Below are 11,253 nucleotides of genomic sequence, written 5' to 3' on the forward strand. Positions count from 1 at the left end.
GTATTATAAATTTGATAGATTGCACTGAATTCATAGACATATTTTCAGATATTTCGTTATAATTGTATTTGTATTAATTTTTACAGGTATTCAAAAAATAAATATAAAGTTATATTCCATTGCAAATTTATTTCTTTTAAATCGGAGACGTGTTCTGTCATAATTGCAATCAGAATTAGACTTTACTCAGGTCATCATATACAACACCTGATATTAGACTTTCTTTCACCATAACAACAAGTGTCAAGCTTTCAATGGCGGCGATGTAAACATATTTTGAAGATTAAACATTTAAATTTAAAGAATTCTACGTTCACAGAGAAGGAAATTGACAAGATTTCAAAATGACTGTTAATTTAGAGGAATACTTTAGAACAACATTTGAGGATAAACTCCTCGTGTAAGTAGGATGTGTATTACACGAAGTTGTGTTTTAACATATGTAGCTAGAATTTCCTCGGAATAAAGTTTTCATTTAAAGCATTTGATATTTCAGATATTTAATTTTGTTATGTTGATTTTGCTTGAACAAATGTTTACAGTAAAATGCCTGAGAGAGAAGATGACCATCTCACTCCAGCAACAAGACTTCTTGAAAAAAGAAGAGAAATGCAGGAAGTGGAGCAAGCACTTGCAGCTCAGAAAGAGGTAGCCTATAACGATTGAGATGATTTTTTTATTATTCAATAAGAGAAAAATATGCATGATAGTCAAATAAGTGGACAGTTTATCAACATGTACATACCTTCATCTGAATTTTAATTGCAATTAACAGTATATTCTTGCATTGAAATAGGAATTTCAAATGAAAATGGAAAGCTTGCAACAGAGAAGAGAAGAACTTGAAAGAAAGGAGTGTCAGCTAAAGGAATCTTTATTAAAGTTTGACCACTTTCTAAAGGTATGTTAAACCAACAAATACTATACACTCTCCCAAGTTTATGCTTTCACCAGTGTTTGCATAATAAATACCTTGTGCCTAAACTACGTCCATTCACTAGCAGGAAAAATGTCCAGATTATTTGTCCCGAAACACCTTCTCTACCACTCTGAATGATAACGTTAAAAAATTGTACGAGGTGTCCCAAGTACTCTTGAATGAAGAAAAAATGTAGACATTTAATTCCCATGTTTGTTTTTGTTTGTGTCAAATTCTCCCGGTTATCGATTTGAATTGTATTTCATTGACAGGTATCATTAATTATGTCAATTAAAAATCAACAAAAGGTGATGGAAGCAATAACTTGCAATAACAGACAATAGTTACCGTATTCTTTATTAATCATGATACAAATGTATAGAACTTTGATATCTTCAAACATTTTATAACCTGAATCTTTTGTTGTGAATTTCCAGGAAAATGATTCAAAGAAAGCCAGGGCATTAAAAAAAGCAGAAGAGGAAAGGGATTCCAAGAAGCAGAAGGATAAAGAGATTGATAAGTAAGGAAACATGATCGATGATTCTCAAAGTCAAATCTTAACTTAGTCAAAGTTGAATGGGTGAAGAAAACAAAAAAGCTCACTCAAAACTACGATGACTATTGCAGTTTTAATTAATTAGAGTCAGTAAAATATTTCACAGAGTGAAGGTAAACTTGTGTTAACATTGAATATAATCAATATATTTATAGAACTTCTCACGATCTGTAACAAATTGAACATAACAGACTCCTCTTTGGCCCAGTTTTCAAATTCAGTCATTGTTCTATCATTAAAGGTTATATGGAAAGGATCGGGGCTACCTTTCTCTGCTTTGTTTTATCCATATTTGATAAACATAATCAAATGTGAATAAGTAGAGGATTGCATATCCTTTACTAATATATTATAGCTCCCATTAAAAACATCTGTGTATATATGAGGGACTTTATTTATAAAAAGAAAAGGGCTGTTAAACTTGATTAATAACCATTTTTAATTTTCACATGCTTTCGTATTAATTTATTCATTTTCTTTCATTTTCAAAAAATAGATTGAAGCAAGAAAGAGCAGAACTTGTTAAGTCAAAGGAAAAACTTCAAGCTAAGTTAGAAAAGTACAAAATTTATCACAAATATATGGAAAAAGCTTTGGAGGCTGGAGAGGAGTTCCATGAAATGAGGGATATAATTGCCAGGCATGATACACTGGTAGCCACTCATGAGGTAAAATGATTAAAGGGATCCAAAATGTAGTTATATATACATATAAACCTACAGTGCAAGATCCATAATTAATACAAAATTATTTACTGAATGGTATTTATCAAGATTAAACCTTTTTAGCTCACCGAGACGAAGTCAGGGGGAGCTTATGCTATACCCTCGGCGTCGGCGTCCGGACCTGGTTAAAGTTTTTGTTGCAGGTCCTGTATCTAAGCTATTACTTGTCCTATCTTCACCAAAGTTGCATGGATGATGCATCTGGACCTACTTATGGACTTGAAAGACTTGGATGCTGAATCTGAGTCCTAAATTTCAGATGCTGGAGGAGGTTAAGGTTGTTGGACCAGGTTAAAGTTTTTGTTGCAGGTGCCCTTTGATAGCAATATCTAAGTTACTGCAGGTCCGTACTTCACCAAACTTGCATGGATGGTGTATCTTATGATACTGATGCACCAGACAGGCTTGAGTGCTGAATCTGAGCTATAGGTTTCGAATGCTGGAGGAGGTTAAGGTTTTTGGAGCAGGTCAAAGTTTTTGTTGCAGGTGCTCTCTGATGATTATATCTTAGTTACTACTTGTCCTAACTTCACCAGACTTCCATGGATGGTGCATCTTATGATACTGATGCACCAGACAGGCTTGAATGCTGAATCTGAGCCATAGGTTTCGGATGCTGGAGAAGGTTAAGGTTTTTAGAGCTGGTTAAATTTTTTTAAACAGGTCCCTCTGATGATTATATCTTAGTTATTACTTGTCCTAACTTCACCAGAATTCCATGGATGGTGCGTCTTATGATACTGATGCACCTGGCAGGCTTGAATGCTGAGTCTGAGCCATAGGTTTCAGATGCTGGATATGGTTAAGTTTTTTTGAACAGGTCACATGTTTAATAGATAATAGTACTATTTCAAACTTGCATAGTTGATTAAACTGTAATATGAATGAATCACAGAGGAAGCTTCAGATGCAGAGCTTGATCTCCATTATCAAGGATGCTAAAAAATATATCTTAGTTATTACAGGTCCTAACTTCACCAAACTTGAATGGATGGTGTGTCTTATGATACAGATGCACCTGACAGGCATGGATGTTGAATCTGAGCCATAGGTTGCGGATGCTGGAGCAGGTTAAGGTTTTAATTGCTAGTGCCCTCTGATGATGATATCTTAGTTATTACTGGTCTGAACTTCACCAAACTTGCATGGAGATGCGTCTTATGTATACTGATGCACCTGACAGGCTTGAATGCTGAATCTGAGCCATAGGTTTCGGATGCTGGATGAGGTTTAGTTTTTTTGAACAAGTCACATGTTTTATAGATGATAGCTTGCATAGTTGATTTAACTATATTATAAATGAAACGCAGAGGTTGCTTCAGATGCAGAGCCTGATCTCCATTATCAAGGATGCTAAAGAAATCTTCTACCTCACTCAAACCTGCTCGATAGATAGATGTGTTTGTTGATAAATGATATAACATGATTCCTATGATATAGAATTGTATGGTATGAAACAAAATTGTTTAATATGATACAATATAATATCATATGCAATATTATAAAAAGTTATATGATACGATATGATATTGTATCAATTTTTTTTTTATATTTTATGTTATGATATTGTATCATGATATCGTTATGAATAGTATTGTATATTATGATACTGTATATCGTATCATACGATATTGTATAATATGATATTGGTTTATAATATGATATATTTTCACATCACATGAAATTGTTTTGTTTGATATTGTAAAATATATTATTGTATCATATGATACAATATGTATAATATAATATTGTATTATATAATATTTTACTTAATCACATAATATTGTATCATTTGATATGATACAATGTTGTACATATCAAATTATATTGTATCATTTGATACAATATCATATTATGTATAAAAAATGATACAGTATCATACAATATCATACTATTTTATACAATATGATATCATATGTTTCAATGTTATGATGTATTATGTAATATGATATTGTAATATAATACTATATTGTTTTATATATTATGATATTGTATTATGTGATCAAATAAAATAACGTACATAACACAATACAATGTCATATCATACGTTACAATATCATATCTCATCATTGTTTATAATGGTATTTTATTGTATTATATGATATATGTTATAAATATGATAGGATGCAATATTTAATTTTATATTATTGTATTGATTAACATATGAACATGTGATTACATACAATTTTTTAAGAGATGATATACGATATTGTGTCGAAACAGACTCCATGAATATCCAAGATCATAAAGTATGATTTTCATTTAATATGATAAAGGTGGTTTCATAAAGGTGAAGTCTCAATAGGGTGATGTCTCGTCTCGGTGAGCTTTGTAATCTGTGATTACCTATGTTTGGGATTTATATTCAATAAGATGTACTTGCACTCATTGTAATGGTAGTTATAGATAGCAGTCATATTTATCAATGTACATGCAAGTTCCAGATATTATATAGTTATTTTCTTTTACCACATTGCAGGATTTATTGGAAAGGGAAACAAAGAATCAAGAGATAATTGAAAAGCAAAGACAAAACTTATTGAAATACATTGAGGTAAAATTAATACTTTGTAATTTCATTTTTTAAATGATCAGTAAATGAACATTATTTTACTCCATTAATAAATAGAATAAGTATTTAAACCCATTGATAAAAATAATATGTATTTTAACCTATTAATAAACTAAATATATGTATTGTTTAGATATAGAATATGTGCATCACATTTAGAAAGCTTTTTCCCTCAAAATTTCTATAAACCATTAAACCAGGTATTTTTTTCTTCTTCAGGAAAAAGACAACGAAATTCTTTCATTTAACAATGAACTCTCAGGACTTCAAACTAGGTTAGACACTGCTCAGAGTGAGGCTGTGAAGTGGGAGAATGAATGGACACGTATCAAGAATACGTCTGCTGAGAAAACATTGGAACTTGGGAGAATAAAAATGTGAGCAAGAAAAATATGGTTTAAAGTACTATGTGCGGTATTATGCATTTTCGCCACCAAATTAATTTTTTTTTAAAAAGCTTTGAAAATAAAGTAGAATATACTTGAAATCATATCGGAAATAAATGTGTAAAAGGTTATCACCATGTACAGTGACTCATAGCGTTGAAATGACATCATGAAGATTGTCTTATTTTGATAAATTGATGTTTTGAAGCAATTTTAAAATATGGGTGTTTTCCGAGGGTTTTTTCGACTGGGAAACATCGAGCGCAGGCTTGCTCAAGTATCCTTTTTTAGTATGATGTGTTTAATTATATGAAGAAAAACATATGCTAAAATCGTACTTGAGCAGACCTGGGCTCTATACTTCCCAATGCAAAATATTTTTAAGAAAAAATGACAATTAATATTTTCATTTGTTTGCAAAATTGTGGAAATTTAGTCATTTAAGTGACATCATAAATAAACAGCGAATGAGCAATGATGACTAAAATCAAGATTAAAGTGATAAGCATCCTCTGTACAATGATTTATGAAGATTGATTTTCACACAACACTATTTAGAAATTGGATAAAATTGGGGGCAGATATTTGACCATACCAAAAATAATTCTTTGCTCCGAAATTCAATTACCGTAGAAATGCATTAAACAGCAAAACATTTACGACAAATATAAATATCTGATAACACAATTTTTTTTTTTTTTTTAAAACAACTGTTTTTATTACCCCAGAACATGTAGAAGTTATAATTCTTATAGCCAAGGTTGGGGAGCCTTGGAATCTATAAGTTGACATTATATATACTGAATAAATTTTGATACAGGGTATTTTTACAAATAGCATCATTCATACACCCACTCATTGATAACATAATTTTAATTTATTTCATTTACCATATTAAAGCATCTTCAATATGATTTTTTAAATTGATTACTTGGATTGTCTCCCTTGAAGAAGCAGTAAATAGCAAAAATCACTTAATGATGAATGAAAAGAAAGATTTTTATGATAATTCTTTGCTATTTTTATGTACAGGGCAGCCCATAATTTGTACCAGTTAGTCAAGCGTCATCAAAAGCAGTCTGCAGATGAGGAGGAAACATCAGAGCAATTGAACCAGGTATGTTGGCATTCATACTCAGCAGTACTATGTATTCATTTGATGAATCCCATAAATATTTATACATGTATATTAAAAAAAAGACAACCTTCCAGAAATCAAAGAGCTTGTGCCATGGAAATCAGTCTGTTTATCACAACTCACTTTCCCTGTGTTCATTTTCCCTTGTTTGTCCTGTTATTCTTTGGCATAATACATATACCTTAATTCTAAAAATTTCTGTTATGGTTTTGATGTCTTAACCTTCATTCCTCTCCCTTTAAACATCATTTCACAAACTCTTCCTATAACAAAATTAAACTTTGAAGAATTTCCAAATATTTTCAGATTTCCAATTCCATTATCATCAATAGTTTGAGATTAAAGTTCACGAATGATGAAAAAAAAATAACTTGATCAATAATTCTCCTCTAGAGTTATAAATTTTCATTAAAATCATTTGAACAAATACTGTACCACAAAATATAGCATGTCATTTTTATCTCTCAATAATATTTTCCAATGGACTGCTATTCTGAAACCTCACCTATTTATCTCACATATTTTTGTGAAAACTGTCATATTTTTCTCTTTTCTTGTCACAAGTTAGCTTACAATCCATCTGTTTAAACAACTAAATACAGAGAAACTGTTAGACCATATTCTTATTAAATGTACTCTATATCTTCATTTTTTCTTTAAAGTTTTTTTTTCAAATATGATCTGAATAAGTTTTTGGTTGCATAATATTTATATACATACTTTATATTAATTCTCTCAGAACGGTTAACATAATTTATGTTGCATTAATATTTAGTTTTCATTTCAGTTATTGAGTTCCAGAACATTGACAAATTGTGATAATTGCTTACTAATGCTCACATTTCACAAGTTTACGTGTTTTGTGTTCTTTGCATGTAAATTACTTAAATCTGTGTGTATATATATTAATCAGTGTTTAGACTGTATTTATCTGCAAGAGCTACTGATATTACTTAATCCATATCACTTATTTCAAAGTATCAAATTATCAACTGAAAAATTAGTCTAGGAAATTTGAAAATTTCTATTTTCTTAAATATGTAGCATAGTATCATGCATTAAAGCAATGTATAATATGCTAAAAAATAATAATAAAGAGATGTGGATTTTAAGCGATATGACCACTTCAAAGTTGCTTATCCAAAAAAACAACTACCGGTATTAACATGTGCACACAATTTTTTATTTTTTGCAAATTAAGCTTAAGTATATAATCATTTAAAATCTTTACAAGGATACAAACCCTTTCAGTTATAGATTGATTGAGAAAATGGACGGAATGTTGAGTCTCCATATATATTTCATTGAATTGATATTAATTATTTACATGGCAAGTAAAGCTAGATTAATTAATACATGTAGAATTATCAAAACATACAATTTTGTCAAACATCAATGACCATTACTGTCCCTTTGTGGATTTTTACTGCTGCACTCCATTCATGAGTGGAGTGCATGGTTTGTAAAGGCTTATCCAATTCTCATCAGAACTATTACTAAAAGTCTTTATGAAAATGGATAATAGATTTACAACATGCTTAGGTTAGAATCCAGGGTTGGCAAAAAAGCGGGAAATACTCATATTTCCCAGGACGGTGGGAAATACTGGTAATTCCCGGGAATTACTGGTATTTCCCGGGAAATACTGGGAAATAAAGTACAACTACATATTATAGTACTTCATACTTAGACATTAGTCTTAATCAAATCTGTAGGGATGTAGACAATAGTACACCTTGTCAGCTTTTTGACATTTTATTAATACATGTTCTTTGATTTTAACAAGTTTTGACTGCCCAGTAATGCATTGGTTATCTTCTTATGAATACTCCAAACATGATTCATTCATTGACAACATTGTTATTTTGTTTTTAAGACTAGTCAGGTATAGGTGAATCTATACAGTTATCATAAACATGATATCAAAAGTTCCTTTTTCTGGTTATTTGGTGAATGTGAAAATGGTGCAAGAAAATTGTGAAAAATAAAGTGTGACTGTGTCACTACCTCAGTATGCAACACACCTAAGAAGAAGCCAATCAGCCCCACTCATAGTATATATCTCCCCTAAACAGGAGCACAAAACTGTCAAGTGTCATTTATTATAACAACATGTGTGATTATTTAATTGTTACAGTAATTATAACAGTTTATTTTGTGATTTGAATTATAAATCTGTAAAACAGAAAACTTGAAGTTCAAAAAGCTGGACTAAAATTTGTACTTTAGCAGCTATAGAAGTCTTTGGGAATAGGTGATTGGTGAATTTAAGATTCATGAACTGGCAGTGAAATGGGAAAGTAGGATAAATTGGTTTTTGATGCTTATTGTTAATATCTTTTATCATAAACATACGTTTTGCATTGAAAAAATTAAAGAAATAAAGATTATAAATTTGTATTTCCCAGTATTTCCCACATTAGTGAAAAACAGTAGTATTGACCGGGATAGGAAATACCGGTATTTACCACCGGTAATTCCCAGCACTGGTATTTCCCGGCCAACCCTGTTAGAATCTACCTTAAATAATTGCTAGGTTTAAAAAAAAACCAGTTACTGTAGAAGATTTAAAGGGGCATGGTCACGATTTTGGTCAAATTTTATTTTTATGTTTTTATTATTTACAATGCTTTAATTTAGAAATGCATGCATTTCTAATGATCAAATTAAATGTGAGAGTCATTCGTAGAGTTTTAAGCAAGATACAGGGCTCACAATTCTTTGTCATGTAAACAAGGCTTGTGCCCTGTTTTTGTTTACATAGGTTCTATATACCAGTAAAAAATCTTTTTCCAGCTTATATTTGTCTATCTTTTTATTTATTTTAAGCATAGATATACAGTTCCTAACATTTAACACATTCGTTTTAGGTTTAAAAATGAAATTTTTACTTCAACGTTCAAAATGTAAATAAACGCTTTGTTTACAAAGCGAATAGTTTCAAGCTCTGTAACTTGCTTATAACTCAACAAATGAGACTCAAATTTCGATTGCCTATTAAAAATGCCTTTCTGAAGCATTGTAAATATTAAAATCGGAAAAATAACTTTTGACCAAAATCGTGACCATGCCCCTTAGATTACTGATATTTCAGTATTTTAAGATCATAATTGATGGCAATGACTTCATATAAACCGGGGTGCATGCCACCCTAGGCTGAAGTGTAAATAGAGTATTGTTGTAGATTTGGTTGATATTCTGACTTAAAGGCATATCATTGAAATCATTATAATTGTTAAATTTGCAAGAGGGAAATTCAAACAATTCTGATTTTCACAAAATTAAGTATTCAATTAATTTTTATTTGAATGAGTGAGTCATCATAAAAAGGATTTACATCCAAAATTCAAATCAACACCAGTTTAGAAGTTAGATATTTGACCTAGACTAGTCAGGGTAGTAGATATATTTCATGCCTGTGGTAGCTATATACGTGTCTGAGCTAGTGTGATGCAGTTTGTGATCAAAATATAACCCCCACAATGTAATATCACTTACTAATTATCGTCTCCTGCCAGACCAGAAGGGCTGCCACAATTTCAGATTTATTTCAGGTGAGACGTCATGTTATGTAGTTACGCTGTGCTTGCCACTCGCATGGTTATAGTATTAGTTTGCGTAATTCTGCCCTTAGTATTTTTTAATTCAATATACCCATGTGTAATTTGGTTAGCGATGTCAACCGTAAAATTTTGGGGCAATATTTGCATGGCTGTCTTGCTTTTAAGCATTGTTTGCAGCTTTACAGTAAGCTTTCAAAAAAAATCAGTAACAAAAAAAACTTCAACTTTGTTCTTGTAAGTTAGATAAAAGTTCTTTTCTAAAATACAATATTATGAAATTTATTAGGAATTCAAATTTTTTTCTGGTCCAAACTCATGTCACACCTTTCTTTTATTTCTCTTTTTCAGATTCAAATGTTTTTGGAAGATCTGTCAGACATTGTTCGGGAATTAAAGCGATCAGACACCTACAATTCAACATACATTCCTCCCTCCTCCAGTTAAAGAGTTTCCATCATCTTTCACCAAACTATATATCATCCTTTAAATCTATGAACTATTATATATATTTCTTTCAGATAAAAATGTTTGTGCAGGATTTAACAACCATTACCAATGAAATCAAGCGAATGGAATTGCCTGGAACTTCGATTGTCCCTCCTTCTTCTAGTTGATTTGAGTCATGTTCAGTTCAATGTTACATATTTATTGTTTTGGAGATTAAAACAAAAACAAGCAAAAATATTTTTAGAATGGAAACTGGTGCATTTTCATTTGGCACCACTTTTATTATCTACAATATTTGGTCACAGTTTACTTGTTTTGAGTGAAGATATATACCGGTAAGCAGATTCAACAAGATTTAATTAATTTCCTCAAAAAACAAATTTTAGTTGAGGAATTAGTGTTCCGGCCACCATGTGTGCAACTGTCTATCACCTACATGTAGCTGTGATACTGTGTGTATAACTGCCAATTCTAGGAATGAGTGGATATGGATGAAGAGTGCAAGATTTATTTTCTTTGGTTTGTTAACTGCATGTTTTTTATGTTTATAATCAGAAAATATACATTTTGTTCACTTTGTTATACAATAAATGAATTATAGATGTATGATTCTTTTGTTAATTGTTATGCCATAAAAGGGGGAGGGGGTTATTTATGCATTTAGTTCATGTGTCCTTTTAACGTAGAAGGAATAATCACAAGAACCTTGACCAAGAGGTCCCTTTTAATCAAATTTCCCCATGTATACTATTCAGTGGTTAATCTAAATTCTCTCTGATGTATAAAGAACCCAGACAGTAAGTTAATTAAAAAGGATATCCTCCAAAAAGCACTGCATAGCTCCAGGTGATAGATTGTTGATTTAAGATAGTTAATGAGCTAAATACGCAAATTTATTTAGTTTCATGATTTACAGCTTATACAGATACCAATCTAAGATGTTA

General features: G+C 30.9%; 1 protein-coding gene across 2 annotated transcripts; it reads left to right on the top strand.

Moving 5' to 3' along the window:
* The first annotated feature begins 228 nt into the window (after positions 1–228).
* Positions 229–10,915, top strand: LOC105325972 (coiled-coil domain-containing protein 42 homolog). 2 transcript variants are annotated; one of them, XM_011425789.4, is made up of 9 exons: positions 229–400; positions 543–648; positions 797–901; positions 1,357–1,442; positions 1,975–2,146; positions 4,683–4,757; positions 4,995–5,152; positions 6,194–6,278; positions 10,381–10,915. In XM_011425789.4, the coding sequence occupies exons 1-9, from the start codon at positions 345–347 to the stop codon at positions 10,474–10,476; spliced, it is 939 nt and encodes a 312-aa protein (XP_011424091.1). In that variant the 5' UTR covers positions 229–344; the 3' UTR covers positions 10,477–10,915. The 2 variants fall into 2 exon arrangements, with proteins under 2 accessions (XP_011424091.1, XP_011424090.1); XM_011425788.4 differs by having other exon boundaries at positions 230–400; positions 10,211–10,915.
* The last annotated feature ends 338 nt before the right edge of the window (positions 10,916–11,253 follow it).

The sequence above is a fragment of the Magallana gigas genome, chromosome 3 (assembly GCF_963853765.1).
Source record: "Magallana gigas chromosome 3, xbMagGiga1.1, whole genome shotgun sequence".
NCBI lineage: Eukaryota > Metazoa > Mollusca > Bivalvia > Ostreida > Ostreidae > Magallana > Magallana gigas.

Coding starts and splice junctions, on each gene's coding strand:
- LOC105325972 (XM_011425789.4), top strand. CDS start 345: ATGACTGTTAATTTAGAGGAATACTTTAGAACAACATTTGAGGATAAA. Junction 401..542: donor TTTGAGGATAAACTCCTCGT/GTAAGTAGGATG, acceptor AAATGTTTACAG/TAAAATGCCTGAGAGAGAAG. Junction 2,147..4,682: donor CACTGGTAGCCACTCATGAG/GTAAAATGATTA, acceptor ACCACATTGCAG/GATTTATTGGAAAGGGAAAC.